Here is a 19,369-nt window from a genome sequence, read left to right as displayed (position 1 = left end):
GGGCTTTGGCAAATACTAGAGCGCATCAGATGCCCCCCAAAGTTTCTTAACATGATTATCCAACTGCACGAAAACCAACAAGGTCGGGTCAGATACAGCAGTGAGCTCTCTGAACCCTTCTCCATTAACAATGGCGTGAAGCAAGGCTGTGTTCTCGCACCAACCCTCTTTTCAATCTTCTTCAGCATGATGCTGAACCAAGCCATGAAAGACCTCAACAATGAAGACGCTGTTTACATCCGGTACCGCACGGATGGCAGTCTCTTCAATCTGAGGCGCCTGCAAGCTCACACCAAGACACAAGAGAAACTTGTCCGTGAACTACTCTTTGCAGACGATGCCGCTTTAGTTGCCCATTCAGAGCCAGCTCTTCAGCGCTTGACGTCCTGTTTTGCGGAAACTGCCAAAATGTTTGGCTTGGAAGTCAGCCTGAAGAAAACTGAGGTCCTCCATCAGCCAGCTCCCCACCATGACTACCAGCCCCCCCACATCTCCATCGGGCACACAAAACTCAAAACGGTCAACCAGTTTACCTATCTCAGCTGCACTATTTCATCAGATGCAAGGATCGACAACGAGATAGACAACAGACTCGCCAAGGCAAATAGCGCCTTTGGAAGACTACACAAAAGAGTCTGGAAAAACAACCAACTGAAAAACCTCACAAAGATAAGCGTATACAGAGCCGTTGTCATACCCACACTCCAGTTCGGCTCCGAATCATGGGTCCTCTACCGGCATCACCTACGGCTCCTAGAACGCTTCCACCAGAGTTGTCTCCGCTCCATCCTCAACATTCATTGGAGCGCTTTCATCCCTGACGTCGAAGTACTCGAGATGGCAGAGGTCGACAGCATCGAGTCCACGCTGCTGAAGATCCAGCTGCGTTGGGTGGGTCACGTCTCCAGAATGGAGGACCATCGCCTTCCCAAGATCGTGTTATATGGCGAGCTTTCCACTGGCCACCGTGACAGAGGTGCACCAAAGAAAAGGTACAAGGACTGCCTAAAGAAATCTCTTGGTGCCTGCCACATTGACCACCGCCAGTGGGCTGATATCGCCTCAAACCGTGCATCTTGGTGCCTCACAGTTTGGCGGGCAGCAACCTCCTTTGAAGAAGACCGCAGAGCCCACCTCACTGACAAAAGGCAAAGGAGGAAAAACCCAACACCCAACCCCAACCAACCAATTTTCCCCTGCAACCGCTGCAACCGTGTCTGCCTGTCCTGCATCGGACTTGTCAGCCACAAACGAGCCTGCAGCTGATGTGGACATTTACCCTCTTCATAAATCTTCGTCCGCGAAGCCAAGCCAAAGAAAAGAAAAAGAAGTCAATTACTTTACATTTTTGTCTCTTCATTTACATTTCTCTTTATGTATCTTTTTCTTGTACAGTTTTTTGCAGAACTGATAAGTAGAAATTCTGCCTCACTCATTGGAAAAGAATATTAGGGTTGTATGTTGTATCATGTAAGTACTCTAACAACTTTGAGCATTACTTGGCCAACAAATTTTGTTATGGCAGACTGGCATTAATAAACATTTCAATTATTACAGATTTGGTGGGCACCAGTCACTTCCTTCGAATTGGTGTATTTGCATATCATTGCATCCCAGATGAAAGACTGGAGATTGTTGGTACCCCAAGCAAATCAATGCTTTCCTTTTCAATCCAAGGACCAACATTTTAGGCTGATCCATAGATACAGATAAATGGGATCCCTGGCAAACTGATAGTTTGGATACAGAATTAGCTGGCCCAGAGAAGATAGAGGGTAGTGGTGGAAAGGTTTTGTTCTGACAAGAGGTTCATGACCAGTGGAGTCTACTGAGATTGGATTTGATACCCTTGTTTATAATATATAAATAATTTGGTGGGTGAGTGAGTTTACAGATGACATGAAGATTGGAGTTGTGTAGAGTGTTATCAAAGTATACTTCAGAATGGAGATCATTTACCAGTATGTGCAGAGAAATGGCAGCTGAATGATTTGCATACATGTAATCTGAACATGTATGAGGTATTGCACTTTAGAAGATCAAATGTAAGAGGAATATACAGCTAATGGCAGGGCCCTTAAAACATTGATGTGCACAGGGGTTTGGGGATCCAGGGCCATAGCTCCTTGAAAGGGGCTTGTGAGAACTCAGCAAGATAAAAACAGTGTTGGTATGCTTCCCCTCATTGGACAGGTCATTCATTTCAAAAGTAAGGTGGTCATGTTGCAGTGATTTAAAACTTTGGACTAGAGTATATTGTCATAAGCAGGTGCATTGACTTTTAGCAGCATCGCAGGTGTAAAAAGATCTAAATTATATTGTTAAAAAATAAATAAATTGGTTTAAAAGAAGAGAAAAGTGATGTAGTGTCTGCAGTTCATTGTCTATTCAGAAATCTATTGGTGAAATTTGAGGGGAATAGCAGTCTTTATATTATTGAGTGTTTGTCTTCTTCCTCCTGTCCCTCCTTCCTGATGGTAGCAGAGTGAAGAGGGTATGTCCTGGGTGGTGAGTGTCCATGAGGATAGAGGCTGCTTTCTTGAGATACCACCTCTTGTAGATGTCCTTGATGGAGTGAAGGTTAATGTCCATGATGGCGCTGGCTGAGTTCACAACGCTCTAACCTTGTCCTGTTCTGTGCATTGGCTCATCCATGCCAGAATGTGATGCAATAGTCCAAATGCTCTCCACAGTGTACCTGTGGAAATTTGCAGGAGTCTTTGGTGACCTACCAAATCTCCTCAAACTCCTAACAAAATATAGCCACTGGCAAGCCTTCTTCATGATTGCATTGACATGAAGACCCCAGGATAGATCTTCAAAGATGTTGACAATAGGAATTTCAAGGTACTGTTATTGTCATACAGTCTTTCTTTGTCTTTGGCTTGGCTTCGCGGACGAAGATTTATGGAGGGGGTAAAAAGTCCACGTCAGCTACAGGCTCGTTTGTGGCTGACCAGTCCGATGCGGGACAGGCAGACACGATTGCAGCGGTTGCAAGGGAAAATTGGTTGGTTGGGTGTTGGGTTTTTCCTCCTTTGCCTTTTGTCAGTGAGGTGGGCTCTGCGGTCTTCTTCAAAGGAGGCTGCTGCCCGCCAAACTGTGAGGCGCCAAGATGCACGGTTTGAGGCGTTATCAGCCCACTGGCGGTGGTCAATGTGGCAGGCACCAAGAGATTTCTTTAGGCAGTCCTTGTACCTTTTCTTTGGTGCACCTCTGTCACGGTGGCCAGTGGAGAGCTCGCCATATAATACGATCTTGGGAAGGCGATGGTCCTCCATTCTGGAGACGTGACCCATCCAGCGCAGCTGGATCTTCAGCAGCGTGGACTCGATGCTGTCGACCTCTGCCATCTCGAGTACCTCGACGTTAGGGGTGTGAGCGCTCCAATGGATGTTGAGGATGGAGCGGAGACAACGCTGGTGGAAGCGTTCTAGGAGCCGTAGGTGGTGCCGGTAGAGGACCCATGATTCGGAGCCGAACAGGAGTGTGGGTATGACAACGGCTCTGTATACGCTTATCTTTGTGAGGTTTTTCAGTTGGTTGATTTTCCAGACTCTTTTGTGTAGTCTTCCAAAGGCGCTATTTGCCTTGGCGAGTCTGTTGTCTATCTCATTGTCGATCCTTGCATCTGATGAAATGGTGCAGCCGAGATAGGTAAACTGGTTGACCGTTTTGAGTTTTGTGTGCCCGATGGAGACATCTTCAAAGATGTTGACAATAGGAATTTCAAGGTACTGTTATTGTCATACAGTAAAACAGGTGTTATATTACAAAATTGATTTTAGTCGGCCACAAGACAGACAAAGATTCGCCATCAGCAGAAATTGCCTGGCGCCCTTACAGTTGGAGAAAGAGAAGCAGAGTCCCCCAGAGTCACTGAGTGTCAATGGATTAGTCTCCAGTGCTCACACAGACCAAACCAAACCATCGGCAACCCAAGCTCCAGATCTAAGCCTTGGCAGAATCAGGAAGCTTTCAGCACCCTCTTGCAACCCGATTCCTGTACTTGGTACCCCTCCAGCCAGTCTCAAGCCAGTTTCCAGCAGTCCACACCTTTGACCGTAGTGGCCAGCAGCCCACAGCCTGCTTGGGTTACTCACCTTGAGTCACCAGCAGCCTGCCGCCTGTGGTTCTTCAGCCACATAGTTCCTCACTTGTCCCACGCCATGCTCATCATCCTGTAGAGTCATCTCTGCTTCTCCTTCTCCCTGTTTTTGGTGCCCTGCTCCAGTTCTCAGCTTCCCCAGATTCTGCAACCCCTTGAGGCTGCTGCCAAACACAGGCACTGCCATCTTTGGCCCAGACTCCAGTCACAGGATTTTAAAATAAACCACCTTAAACCCTTTATGGAGCAGTCGATATTTGGACTGGGCAGTAGGATCATACAGAGGAGTGCTATGTCTCCTCTCCCCGCAGATCAGCTCTGCCATTGTAGCATCTCCATCAGTGCTGCCATCTTTTACTTTACCCTTTCCACTGCAGTCCCCTTGAGGGCTTGTTTGTGTTCTCCTGATTTTTCCCCCCCCCACCCCCCGAGATCCACAATCTATAACTTAAGTTTTACTTACATTGAGGTCAAGATTGTTGTTGTAATACCACTCAAATAACTGATCTATCTTATTCCTGTATGTTTCCTCATACAGGTCTGTGATTCTACTGATGACTGTCGTATAATCAGTAAATTTGTTGATGGCATTGCCCAGCTTAAAGGGTATGAGTTATGGGGAGAGCTTGGACAAATCTGAGTTGTTTTCTCTCAATTTGTAGGTGGACTGTGACTTGATCAAAAGGCATTTATATGATGGACTGCAGAATCTTTTTACCTGAGTAATCGTGTCGCGCACTAAGGGATATGCGTTGAAGGGGGAAAAGTTTACGGGAGATGTGTGAAGCACATTTGACAGAGAGTAATAGAACTCAAAACGGTCAACCAGTTTACCTATCTCGGCTGCACCATTTCATCAGATGCAAGGATCGACAATGAGATAGACAACAGACTCGCCAAGGCAAATAGCGCCTTTGGAAGACTACACAAAAGAGTCTGGAAAAACAACCAACTGAAAAACCTCACAAAGATAAGCGTATGCAGAGCCGTTGTCATACCCACACTCCTGTTCGGCTCCGAATCATGGGTCCTCTACCGGCACCACCTACGGCTCCTAGAACGCTTCCACCAGCGTTGTCTCCGCTCCATCCTCAACATCCATTGGAGCGCTCACACCCCTAACGTCGAGGTACTCGAGATGGCAGAGGTCGACAGCATCGAGTCCACGCTGCTGAAGATCCAGCTGCGCTGGATGGGTCACGTCTCCAGAATGGAGGATCATCGCCTTCCCAAGATCGTATTATATGGCGAGCTCTCCACTGGCCACCGTGACAGAGGTGCACCAAAGAAAAGGTACAAGGACTGCCTAAAGAAATCTCTTGGTGCCTGCCACATTGACCACCGCCAGTGGGCTGATAACGCCTCAAACCGTGCATCTTGGCGCCTCACAGTTTGGCGGGCAGCAGCCTCCTTTGAAGAAGACCGCAGAGCCCACCTCACTGACAAAAGGCAAAGGAGGAAAAACCCAACACCCAACCCCAACCAACCAATTTTCCCTTGCAACCGCTGCAATCGTGTCTGCCTGTCCCGCATCGGACTGGTCAGCCACAAACGAGCCTGCAGCTGACGTGGACTTTTTACCCCCTCCATAAATCTTCGTCCGCGAAGCCAAGCCAAAGAAGAAAGAAAGAATAGAAGCAGATACAACAGTCGTGTTAAGAGGCTTCTAGGTAGACACATGAATATTAAGGGAATAGAGAGATACTGATCAAGTGCCTGCAACAGAATTTTAGATGGATTTGGGCATTATGTTGAATATAGTCATGTGGGCTAAAGGGCCTGTTCCTGTGTTGTACTTTTCCAAGTTCTATTGGCTAATAGACTCATGAAGAATCTGACTGAATTAGCTGCTGAAAGGTTGCACAAACTATTTGCCCCATCTACTATTGCTTTATTCTCTCTGGTACAGTAAATCTCGGCACCAAAGAGAATTGGCAGATGCTAGATCAGTGAATTTTCCGGTTGCTTGAGATTGCATGTTGTGTGATTGTTGAACTAATGGTGAGATGTGCCAATTTTAAACATCCATTTTATTTACCTATTTTCTGCTTTTTTCCCAGTTGCTTGAATTCTGGATAACAGGTTTTTGTTTTGATTGTAATTAATTTTAATACACAAAATTCACCTTTCACAAATTCATGTCAGCTCCCTAATGAGTTCAAATTGATCAAGTACATTGTTCTTTTTTGAATATTTTATTTCAAATTTTTCCATACATGTAATTAATAAACTTTTACATAGGCAAAATATTAATTAAATTTAAAATTAAACCCCACCCTTACCTTACCCTCCCTCACTGAAAAACCATATAACTATATATTACATTTATAGCTTGTATAAAATATAGAAAAAGAGAAAAATAATTTTCTGGATTGCACAAAGGATCAGGTTGTACACTGGGATTTGTACAGCAATTTTAGGGAAGAAGATTAACACGATCTCAAGAGATTAACACGATCTCAAGAGGCCACGATTAACACGATCTTAAGAGGAGGAAAGATTAAAACAAGAGGACATGAGTTAAGAATTAAGGGGCAGAGGTTTAGAGGTAACATGAGGGGGAACTTCTTAACTCAGAGAGTGGTAGACGTGTGGAATGAGCTTCCGGGAGAAATAGTGGCGGCGGAGTCAATTGTATTATTTAAGAAAAGGTTGGGCAGGTATATGGATGAGAAGAAGATGGAGGGTTATGGGCATTGTGCAGGGAGGTGGGACTAGAGAGGGCTGTTTGGTTCGGTGCAGACTAGAAGGGCCTAATGGCCTGTTTCCGTGCTGTAAATTGTTATGTTATTATGTTATATTTTTACATATTCGCCCCTAAACTTTGCATATACAGGCTCCAAATTTGTACAAAGGTCAGATATTTATTTCTTAAATTTCATGTAATTTTCTCCAAAGGAATGTAACTTTGAATTTCTGTGTTCCATCTCTCCATACCTAAATGTGCATCTGATGTCCAAGTCACTTCCTTGCCACTGCTCATGCTATTTTGATAAATCTCACTTGATAAAATGATAATTTTAACTTTGGTCTGGATTTTGTGGAAATACAATATCAGTAATTTGTTTTTTTTTAAAAAAAAGGCCTTACTTTAGAACTTGACCAAGTAGATTGTTTATTTAAATATAAGTTCCTATCTCTTCACTGCATCTAACACATTTATCTATTAAGTCTGATTTCATTTTATTCAATTTTTGTGGCATTAAATATAATTGATGCAAATAATTGAACTAATTTGTGTCTTGCATTTATAATTGTCATAATCTCAATAGAGATCTGACCATCCTTTCTCATAGATTGTAATATTTCGATCTGCCTCCATTTCTGTCTAGATTTATGAACTCCCTGTTTAATAGTATCTGCTTGTAATAAAAGGTACATTGCAGAAATAAATTTCTTAGTTTACCTCTCCTAATAAGAACTTCAGCTCGCTACAAGCTGGTAAGAACATTGTTAAACTTAATTTTTCCTCCAAATATCCTCTCAATTGAAGATAGCAAAAAAGTGTATTCCGAATTATTCCATATTTATTTCTTGTTGAAATAACATCAATTGACCTTGTTCATAACAATCTTCTATTTTTTTTATGCCATTGTGAAACCATATACTCAAAAATTGATTATCTTTAGTAAAAGGTTATTTTAGATCAAAGGTGTCTTAGGTGATTTTTTAATTCCATTTTCATTATTTATCTTATTCCAGATAGTAATCAAATGTTTCAGCAAAGGTGCTTCTTTCACACCAGTTATTAACTTTGAATCCCATTTGTATATAAATTCCTCTGCTAATTTCTCTCCTATTTTATCTAACTCTATTTTGGCCCATGCTGGTTTTCTGATTCCTCTAAAAAAGAAGAAAGAAATCTCAGTTGAGCCACTTGGTAATAATTCTTAAAGTTAGGAATCTGCAAACCTCCCAATTCATATTTCCATGGTAATCTTTTCAAAGAAACTCTTTGACATTTTACCTTTCCTAATTATGTATTCCATTCCCTTTCCTGAGCACTTTGGAAAATGAGGAGAAAAGCATTCGGTACCCTCATTTACTTCTCGTAGCGTTCCTGCATTTCCCCTGGAATTTATTCATGTCTTCCTCATTTGTTTTCAGGAGCTTTAAGTATGTTGGCATCTGCTATATTGTAGAATACTGGCATGAAACCTGAAGAACCTGCTAGGCAGTAGACCAATAAAATGATGGCATTGCTTTGCCTTGAGTATTGTGATAGAGTATATAGATATGTTTTTGGGAGTTAAATTGGGAAAGGTTTGTCAGAGTAGGTCACATACAAACACTTTAAAATAGATCTTATTTGAAATACTAGAGCTCTGCTAATGCTAGACATATCGGGACCTCAGCAGCTTTTCCAAGAGCTTTGACGAGTGCTCAAGAGACTTCATTAATGGGTTGTTGTTTACCAAAGGCAACAGATAAAAGAGCAGGCAGGAGCCACTATTGTCTGAAGGAGAACTTGCTATTGTAAGAGGGTCATGTGGTTTTCCAAGCAGAGAGTCAAACAGACTTTCTCTCCGAGAGAGAGAAGCAGAGATCACTTGTACAGTGTTACAGCTAGCAGAAGTTGCTGGGACTGGAACAGGACAAGCTGGCAAGCCCATTTGTAAGACAGCTTGGTCAAAGCCCTTGTGGTTCATGCAACCTAATGTTTCATTTGGAATAAGAGAAACAAAAAGGAACTCTGTGGTGATCTGAAAGAAAGAAGTTATCATCTGGAGAACCCTGAAGGGGTATTTTTTTGTCAGCAAGTCATTGAGGTGTCTGATGGAAGTACATCAGTTATGGATGTCCTGGAACAACAAATCTTTCTGAAAATCGACAAGAACCTTCCTGAGTGGTAACCATTTACCATTCGAGCACCAAAGCCTGGTGAACTTTATAAATGTTTAAAGATAATTAAAAGCAACTTTTGGTTAAGTAACCATTTGTTGTGGTGAATATCTATTGCTGCTGGGTTTTGGGGTCCTCTGGGCTTGTAACAGTTTAGAATACTTACTTGGCCATGGCTTCTGATCTTACACTTGCTTCTTCCAGACAATTTTATTACTAAACTTCTTACCTCTCTGATGCAAAGAGGCACACACAAGTGCTTATATTTGTAGATTTATTCTTGTGCTCCCTTCCAGTTGCCCCAAACTCTAAGTGCAGCAGACTTTATTTCTACATGGTTTCAAATGGGTGATGTATTTCTTTTGTCCTTATTTTTAACGTGTTATTTCCTCTGGTACATTGATTTTGACCTTCATACAACTGACATAGTAATTCAACATTGATACTTCTCTCCCTAAACTTGAGTGCATCTAAAGCTAGCCATACAGGACTTTTTTGAACTAGGTCTCTTTCTAGATCAAGATACATTGTCCTTGGCATTTAATAATAATTGTGGGAAGTTCTCTTCACTCTAGTTTTTATGTGGCATGTAGCCTGACTTTGTCATGACACCAGGACATGTGTTTGGTCATGATTATGAAGCAGTCTTGCCTCTGATTTTTTCTTTAACATTTCTGCATTATTATTGATATTGTAGCCTAAGGGCTAAATTCTATTTATTTTTCTTTTGTATAACTCCATAGTATCAAACAGACATTTACACTTTCACTGTTGAGTAAAGGGATATATAATACTGAACAAGTGAGCAGTGGCAATATGATTTTCCTGATATGTGCATTATGTTTTAAATATGAACATAGATAAGATAGGGGTGTGATTTGGTCAAATTTTCATTTCACCTGTATGTGGCAAAACTTCCTCTTTCTTCCTCTTCTTCTACCAGCCCCTCAACATGCACCATGCCGAGTAAACTGAAATTGCTGTTGTGCTACTAACATGAATGTCCCCGTTCCACCTGTTCTTGCAGCACACTCAAATTCAGGAATTCATCTTTCAGGATTAAATAACTAATATTTAATTAACAAATCAGATTATAATCAGTGGCACTTTTGTACAGCAGCTGTTGTCAATGAGGGTGCTGTCTCCATTTACAGCTTTTTCAAGACCATCTTCTGTTTCTTTATAAATCTCTTATGTCATTGGATCTGTCCTAACTTTTTTATCACAGAGCTTGTTTCATGTTATCCAGTTGTCATATTCCCTTCCCTCTGCCTATTGAGTATCTAACTTTTTCCCAGTTTGATGAAATGTCATTGGCCTTAAACTTTGCTTTTTTTTTCTCAACACACAGAACAACTTCCAGAATTTTCTGTTTTTATTTTTACTATTGTGTTTTTTGTTTTTGAGGTAATTTTATTTAGATTTGTTTATGATCTGTAAAGGGCCCTGGGAAGTTTTGCCACATTATAGATGTTATAAATTGCAAATTTTTAAAATAAAGATGTCTGGCCTATCAATGTTGCTGCTTTGTTGTACTTGTAGATATGGTGGTAATCACTTCCTTGTGGTTTCAGGTTGCTATTAGGGAAGATTACTCTGATCCATTTGATGTGAAAAATGAATTGAAGAATAAAGTTATCAGAAAACGAGAAATAGAAAATAATGGTTACATGGAACCTTATGAGGCACAAAAGATGATGGCAGGTAAGATTAGAGTATTGGTGTAGATAATTTCAATAGATTTATTTGAACTCTATACATTCTCATGGTGCTAATTCTTTGACAGATCAATAATTTTTATTCTTGTAATTTTGCCCCAACTCCCTTTGTGTTAATCCAATTTTTTTTTTTTTGCTAATTAATCTACTACATTTTTTGCCAATACATTCCACAACACAATAACTGGGCACATTAAAATTTTCTTCTAGATCTTTCAACCATTATTTTGTGTTTATTTACTTTCCTATTGGAAATTAATTAATTTTTATTTGCATTTCATGATTTTCAATACCTACTGAATTTGGAAGGAGAACACTTTCTCTGGGCTCTCCATGTAACTAAGGTATTGCATCACCGGTAACATTGGCAGTTCCTCTGCCAAGACCTTGATAGCATTCCAAAACACTGATGTCCAGATTTTGACACGCTGCACCATCTGAAGCCTATCCTGTGATTTATATTCATGAATGTAACTTTGTTTCAGAAAGCCAAGAATGCCTTATAATTTTATTTACAATTGCTATCTCATGATCACCTTCTTTACACCCGTGTCCATTTGTTCCCGTAACCATCTTACAATTGTTTGGTATAAATTTAAGGGTTGAATTTCATGAAACACAATCTATAATTGTATTCTGTAAGTTGGGGCAACTTACCTTGGCAGCAGGAGAACTTGTATGATTTCATTTTTCTCAATTCATGTTTGCATGTAATTAAAATACAGATGTTACTTTTTCAATAATTGGAGTTAAATAGTATAAAATCTACTTCTGAAGTGTTCACAAGAACACAATACAGATTGTGCATTGAAAAACCAGAGCAGTTAAGAACAAGGTTGCTATATGGTTAGATAAGTGATCCTCTGGGTTGTTTCTATCTTTGTGTAGATTTTCATTTGGAGAACATCACTCTTCAAAGGTAGGAGCAGTAATGATTGGTATCTCTGTTGATAATTTTTTTTTTTGTTTTTTTGCATTGGTTTTTGAGATCTGGAAGGCCAGCATTTATTGCCCATCCCTAATTGCTTTTGCATGATTGGAGCTGAGTCACCATCTTGAATATGTTGCATTCCTTATGGTACTGTTGGTTCAAAAATTCCAGGGTTGAGACAGCACAATGCATTAGAAGTATTTCACATTGGAAGCAAAGGTTTCTGTGTGCTTTCTGTCTTCGTTGCTTAATATTTGTGGGAAAAGAGTGTAGTTGCACTTGGGTGGGAGGGATGTGTTACAGGTTTGCTTGTGAGAGGTAGTTGGCCTTTTCTCATGAATGTATGAAAGAAGCTGCGTAGTCTTTGATATGTAACTGGCTACCTCAGGTGAACTAGCATCAATTGCCTCAGTAATTTAATCACGTGGCAATTAAAATATGGTGTGACGTGCACAATTTATTGACTTTTTTTGACCACTGTGATTTGTTAACAAACCAGTAGTTTTCGTGCAAGGAACTTGATGTTTCCTCATTCTGATTGTATCAAATAATTAGAGCAGAATAATCCTTGTGATATTCCGTCGCAATAATGTATCTTGACTCCAGTTTCTTGAAGGTGAATATATCTCTTATCCCTCACAAAACAATTTCCAAATCTAGTAAGACTATGATTCCATGCCAGATTATCCGCTTGGACCAGTCTGAAATGGTGTACTATAATTTGTTACGACAGGGCACCCAAAATCAGACGTCTTTTATGTCAATAATTTTGATGAAGGTTTCCACTTGAGCAACTTGTATATACTTTCAGCTTCAAAGCATTGTATTTTTTTTATTGAAATTACCTGTCTCAGCTATGAAAAGACCCATGGATTTTCCCAGTTATGTATTTTCTTAAAACTTCTTGTGCTACACTTGTCACTTTAGTTGTTTTAGTTGGAGTATTGCAAGTGGATAATTCTTCAGTTAAAGACTGTTTTGAAGTCTGATTTGATTAAATTGTTGTAATAAAGATGCAAGACCCGATATTTACAATTGGGCATGGTTGATGTAGTGTGAGATTTCTCCCTAATTAGTTTTGCAACTTGGTTTGCTCCAGAAAAAGTTTGAGGTGTTGCGGGGATGAAGACTCGGCTGAAGTTAGGATGAAGGCAAGATTGGAGGTTGGGATGTTTCTAAACGAACAATAGCAATTTGGATGGAGAATGAGGAGGTTGAGATCAGAGCAGATTGTGCTAAAGGTCATAGCAAGTGTTAGAAAGTCATGGTGAGAGGCAATCTGATAAATATACTCTTTTAAAAAAAATCAGAGGCACTGATGGTGCAGAGAGTAAGAAATTTTCTCAGTGAAAGGTGCAAAAATAAGAGGTTTTGAAGGGATCTAAGGAAGAATCTTTAACACCTCAAGCATTTGTGTACTTGGAGAAGATGGTAATCTCATCATTCAAGAATCTGGATGAGCCCTTGGCCTACTAAGCCTCAGTGGTTTATTAATCTAAAATTGTTGAATGGATTGGTGAAGATCAATGCTTGATGATTAGCAGAGACCTATTGGGCAAAAGGGTATGTTTCTGTGCTCTGACTTGTCAGATGAATATAAGTTGAGAATTACTATGGTGAATCTATGGCAGAAGGCTGAGAGCTTTGGAAATGTGGAATTTGAGAGAGAGAGTCATCAATGAAGAAATTAAAAGCATAGATTTAGAAACCAGAATTGTCTAAAGATTAAAATGACTATTTCCAGATAATTCTTTGTGTTCCTTAGCAGTGGCCCAGAGAGATTGTGCTTGTTGAAATAATTGATGTGTTGAGATGTATGCCATTGGTGTACCACATTGCTGTTGAAGAAGTCACGTGATGTCAGTCATATGTTCACACACTAACCTTGTTTATGCCCTGCAGTACCTGCAAACCTACACAAAAGATGCAAAAAAAAAAGTCTGGAATTTGCTGGAGTTTCAAGGTATATGCATTGGCACTTGGGTTTCAGACAGTTAATTGTAAAGTGAATTTAACTGCTGGGCCCTGCATTCAAATTTCTTGGCTACTATTTTCCAGTGCTAACAAGATGGCCAATAAGTTTAAAGCATCTGGTATATCAGAATACTTGATAGATTTGAGGAGATTCCCACATCAAAAACATTAAATCCTGTCAATTGAAGAAGTGCAAGGGTTGCGCAGCAAATTACATTTACTCAAATGTGGAAGAGGGAAAGTGCACAGAGATTTTTGATGATTTCTGGTGAACAAATGTGACTACTGGGGAAAGGATGGTGGGCTGGAAGCTTTGTTTGTGTTTTTTTCTTTGTGTTTACAAGTATTCTTTGTGCAAAGTCCATTGACAAAATGTTGATGCTGATTTCCATTAGGCCATAAGATGCAAGATTCATTTGTCATTTAATAGTACAGATCATGTAATATATACAGATATATCCCGCTTTACGAAACTAGAGCGTTCCTACGGAAACTTTCATAAGCCAAAATTTCTTTCTTTGGCTTGGCTTCGCGGACGAAGATTTATGGAGGGGGTAAAAAAGTCCACGTCAGCTGCAGGCTCGTTTGAGGCTGACCAGTCCGATGCGGGACAGGCAGACACGATTGCAGCGGTTGCAAGGGAAAATTGGTTGGTTGGGGTTGGGTGTTGGGTTTTTCCTCCTTTGCCTTTTGTCAGTGAGGTGGGCTCTGCGGTCTTCTTCAAAGGAGGCTGCTGCCCGCCAAACTGTGAGGCGCCAAGATGCACGGTTTGAGGCGTTATCAGCCCACTGGCGGTGGTCAATGTGGCAGGCACCAAGAGATTTCTTTAGGCAGTCCTTGTACCTTTTCTTTGGTGCACCTCTGTCACGGTGGCCAGTGGAGAGCTCGCCATATAATACGATCTTGGGAAGGCGATGGTCCTCCATTCTGGAGACGTGACCCATCCAGCGCAGCTGGATCTTCAGCAGCGTGGACTCGATGCTGTCGACCTCTGCCATCTCGAGTACCTCGACGTTAGGGGTGTGAGCGCTCCAATGGATGTTGAGGATGGAGCGGAGACAACGCTGGTGGAAGCGTTCTAGGAGCCGTAGGTGGTGCCGGTAGAGGACCCATGATGGAATCCCCCCCCATAAGCCAAAATGGCGTAAAGCCAAATAGCGATTACCATTGATTTCTGTGGGAAAAACTTTTGGGTGTTCTCTAACCCAAAAAAATAACCCACCAAATCGTACCAAATAACACATGAACCCTAAAATAACACTAACATATGGTAAAAGCAGAAATAATATGATAAATACACAGCCAATATAAAGTAGAAATAATGTATGTACCGTGTAGTTTCACTTACCAGAATCGGGAAGACAGTGAATTTTTAGTGCCCTACAACAAACCTAAAAGGTAATAAAAAAGCATTTTCTTTACATGGTGAATTAGATACAAAAGTAAATATGGTAAGTATTAGAATAGAAATTGAAACTTTTACTTCTTGTAAAAGACAAATTTTAGTAATAGGTCAATTTCAGTCATGGTTTTAATCTGCACTTACTGAATGTAAGCTTCTTGTCCAGAACAATATCCACGATTTTCCCCAGCAACTAAGAATTTCGTGGTGCAGAATAGTCCATGATAATTGCAATGTCTCCGTGTACAAATTTCCATTTTGCTTTAGACCATTTTTGTCTCTCTTGTAATAATGAAGGATATTCTTTAATCCATCTTTTCCAAAATAAATCTGCAATAAACTGTGCTTGTTTTCATCTGCACCTTACATAAATATCTTCTTTCTGAAATTGACCCAGAGGCATTAAAGGTTTAGTTTTAAGAAGTATGAGATGATTTGGTGTAAGTGCCTTGATGTCATTTGAATTGACAGAAATTTTAGTTATTGGACGACTATTTAAAATAGCCTCAATTTTGCACATTGCTGTTTGAAGATTGTCGTCATTGGGTATTTGACTATTCAAAATGGAATTAAGAATTTTCTTGATTGATCTAATCATTCTTTACCACAAACCTCCATGATGTGATCCTGTGGATGGGTTAAATATCCAATTAATTTCTTTCTGAAGTAATGCATCATGAATTCAATGTTGATTCCAATTTTGAATTGCTTTTCATAACTCAAGTTGAGGTCCTATAAAGTTAGATCCATTATCAGAATGTAATTCCTTGACCATGGCTGGCGATAAAACATTGATAAGAGTCTGTATCAAGCGATGACACTACTTCAATATGAACTGCTCTCATAGTCAAATGGGTAAAAATAGCTATGTATCATTTTTCAACACTTCTTCCTCATTTTACTTGCAAAGGACCAAAATAATCAACTCCCATGTATGTAAATGGGGGTTCATCAGGTGAAATTCTATCTTGTGGCAAATCCACCATTTGTTGTTGTCCAGGTTTAGCATGTGAAACCACCTTGATCTCATTAATTCTATTAGTGACAAAGGTACAAAACCTCATGGTTTTGTTATTAACGTATTTAAGCACTGATATACTATCAGTCCAAAACATAGAATCTGCTAACTCCCATGTATGTAAATGGGGGTTCATCAGGTGAAATTCTATCTTGTGGCAAATCCACCATTTGTTGTTGTCCAGGTTTAGCATGTGAAACCACCTTGATCTCATTAATTCTATAAGTGACAAAGGTACAAAACCTCATGGTTTTGTTATTAATGTATTTAAGCACTGATATACTATCCGTCCAAAACATAGAATCTGCTAACTCCATCTGTAATTCTCTTCTTAATACAGTGTCCACTTTGCTTGCCATAGTAGCAGCAGTCAATTCCATTCAAGATATGATGACTGGCTTTAATGGAGCCACTCTGGCTTTTCCCATTACAAATCCACAATGTACTGGCTCTTGGTTATTTTGTAGGCATAAATAACCGACGGTACCAAAACCACCTCCGCTCGTGTAAGCAGAGTGGTATAGCTGAGCAAATGTGGCAATTTCAAAGTCTGTTTGTTTAAAACATCTGTTGACGTCAAAATTTTTCAACTCTTAATCCAATTCATCCAATCTTGTGTGATGGAATCTGGTATAGTTTCATCCCATCCAAATTTTCTTCTGCACAATTCTTGCAAAATGTTCTTGCCTATTAATACTACTGGTGCCAATATTCCCAAAGGAGCGTATTATCAAGCTTGCGATCGAAAGAATACCTCTTCTTGTCAAAGGCTGTTCTTTCAAACCAATTTTGAATTTGAAAACATCAGATTGAAAGAATTCTTGGAGTGCAGTGGTGTGTTCAATGGGTAGAACATCACAATCCAAATCAAAATCTTTTATCTCCTTTGTTCTTTCTGCCTCAGAAATAACAGCCAACACATCTAGACTGTTGCTAATCCATTTCAAAAGGAAGAAACCTCCTTTGTTACAGATGACTTTTAACTCATGATAAAGAATCGATTGTTTTTTCTGAAACCACTGAAGTAAGACAATCATCAAGATAGAAATTATTTCTGATGATTCTTGGTGTTGAAATTGCTCCAATAAATGAACTGTCATTCTGTATTTATTCATGTTTTCATTGTAATTGCCATTAGGCCACATAACAATTGTAGAAAATCACGATCTTTCACTTGATGAAACATTGCTTCAATATCTGCAGCAATTACAATAGGCTCTTTACAAAATCTTATCAAAACACCTATAAAAGTACTGGTTAAGACTGGATCTTGTAAAAGTTGAGAATTCAATGAAAATCCTTGGAATGATGCTCTACAATCAAATACTATGTGTAGTTTCTCCTTTTGTGGATATATAACTCCATGATGAGGTAAATACCATTTTCTACCATCTTTACATTCCAAGATATCTTCAGATACCTTTTCTACATAACCCTTGGTTAACATGACATTGGTATATTCCAAATGAAAGGAAGAATTTCTCTTCAAATTCAGCATATGCTGTTCTGTAATTATTTTGTCTGTTTCCCTTTTCTTCAAAGGTAATGCTATACAGTAACGACCATCAATGTGTTGAACAAAATTTGAAATTAAATCCAGAAACTGTTTATCCTCCTTCGAAGGTTTTTGAATATCTTTGCGACATTCAGGGAAATCTATTTTAAACTGTTGTTCCCACAGATCATTAAGTTTGACATCTGAAATTCGGGTGACATTTACATTCGACAACTATTAATCATTTCCTCCTAATGGTCCATTAATTGTCCATCCAAGCAACGTTCTCCCACCATAAGGTCCGTCATTTTGACTCCTTATGACTTCCAGAGGTTCAAGAGCTTTTGGTACATCTAATCCAATTAACATCTCGATTTTTGGCATCAATCTTTGGTAAGCAAACGTCTTTTAGATGATCCCACTGTTTGATATTAACCTGATAGGGAATATTCTCATTATTCACAGGCATAGTCTTCTGAGTATATACAGTTGGAAGATTGCAAAATTCATTGCTATTCAATCCAGCAATCTGTAAACCTGAAATGATATCAGTTTCAATGATCTTTTCATCATTCATTGTCTTCAACAAGATCTGTGATCTTTTACCATGAAGATTAAGTTTATTCATTAATTCAACAGTACAAAATTATGCAGTATTTCCTGGATCAAGAAATGTGTAGATCTTCAGTATGAAGCTCCCTTTTTTAGCTTTAACCTGCACAGGAACTATTGAGAGAGCTTTGTCACTGGCCCTAGTAAAACTGTTTGTCTAAACCAAAGCTGAAGACTGTATTTTTAGTCTTGGATTCAGATTATTTGACATCCTTCTCAACTTTGTTGAGTATGAAGTAACTTGGGATGCTTTAAACTGCATATATCACAACTGAGTCACTTATTACAAGTTTTCCTGATGTATCCTTTACACAAGCAACCAAAACATATTCCATTCTTCTTTAAAAAGGTTAGCTTCTCATCATACGACTTTTTCTCCAATCGTGAACATCTTTCTAAAGCATGCTTATCTTTCCAATACAAACAGCTTTCGTGAACAATCTAATCTTCCTTTTCCTTTGTTTCTTTCTTCTTTCTTGTGCTTGTATCTGACACCGCAGTAACAAAGGTACTTCCTTTGGTTTCTGTTGAGATGATGATTTAGACTTATTTACATCTTTAGGAACTATTAAACTATCTTAATATTTCCAAATACTGGTATGGTGTAAACAAACACATGCCATTCTAAGAATTGTACAATATCCTCAAAGGTGGCGTACCTTCCGGAAAGCATTTCAAGTTCTGCAGCTTTCTTTCTCCATAAGTCCTTCAGCTTGTAAGGCAATTTATTTACAATAATCGACAAATTAACAAGCAAATTCAGCTCTTGTAAATGTACACTATTTCCCATTGTGTTACTACATCCTCTCAGAAAGAGTGCATATGCTTATAAAGTCTTTGTGTCCTCTGATTTTACTGATGACCAAGAAAGAATCTTGTCTATGTGGGCCTTTGCGATTTTACGTCCATCGCCATAATTATGGTACAATAATTATTTTGCCCTTTTAAAACCTTGTTCTGGATTTTTATGTTGGCAACTTATGACTAACTTCTTCACCTGTCCTCCAGTATACTGTTCTAGGTAATACAGATGATCTTTTAGCATTTTTAGTATTACTTTCAATGTGATATTTAAAGGATTTCATTAAAAACTGGTATTTCCTTAAGTAAACCGTATGAACCTTGTTGCTGCGCTAATTTTATTTTGTTTTGCTGAGTGATGTATTGTCTTGTCTGCCATGGCTTGTGACTGGTTGTCTTGTTGTGAATGGAGCAAACTGATGTTGAACTGATGCCATAGTTGTAGGGCCTTGAGTTGTAAGTGATTGT

The 19,369-nt window shown here is 39.4% G+C and overlaps 1 protein-coding gene and 1 long non-coding RNA gene across 2 annotated transcripts in view; one reads left to right on the top strand and one right to left on the bottom strand.

The window, feature by feature from the left end:
- LOC138754985 (SH2 domain-containing adapter protein F-like) overlaps window positions 1–19,369 on the top strand; it is a 106,495-nt gene that overhangs the window by 11,080 nt on the left and 76,046 nt on the right. Inside the window, exon 3 of the mRNA XM_069920099.1 lies at window positions 10,525–10,654. Coding sequence (XP_069776200.1) covers window positions 10,525–10,654 — 130 coding nt within the window. The remainder of the gene's footprint in view (window positions 1–10,524; window positions 10,655–19,369) is intronic.
- LOC138754994 (uncharacterized) overlaps window positions 1–19,369 on the bottom strand; it is a 36,140-nt gene that overhangs the window by 5,171 nt on the left and 11,600 nt on the right. The window contains exon 3 of the long non-coding RNA XR_011351977.1: window positions 14,922–14,964. This is a non-coding gene — a long non-coding RNA (uncharacterized lncRNA). The remainder of the gene's footprint in view (window positions 1–14,921; window positions 14,965–19,369) is intronic.

The sequence above is a fragment of the Narcine bancroftii genome, chromosome 1 (assembly GCF_036971445.1).
Source record: "Narcine bancroftii isolate sNarBan1 chromosome 1, sNarBan1.hap1, whole genome shotgun sequence".
NCBI lineage: Eukaryota > Metazoa > Chordata > Chondrichthyes > Torpediniformes > Narcinidae > Narcine > Narcine bancroftii.
Note: the sequence above shows the minus strand (reverse complement) of the source record. Positions and strands in the feature narration are given on the sequence as shown.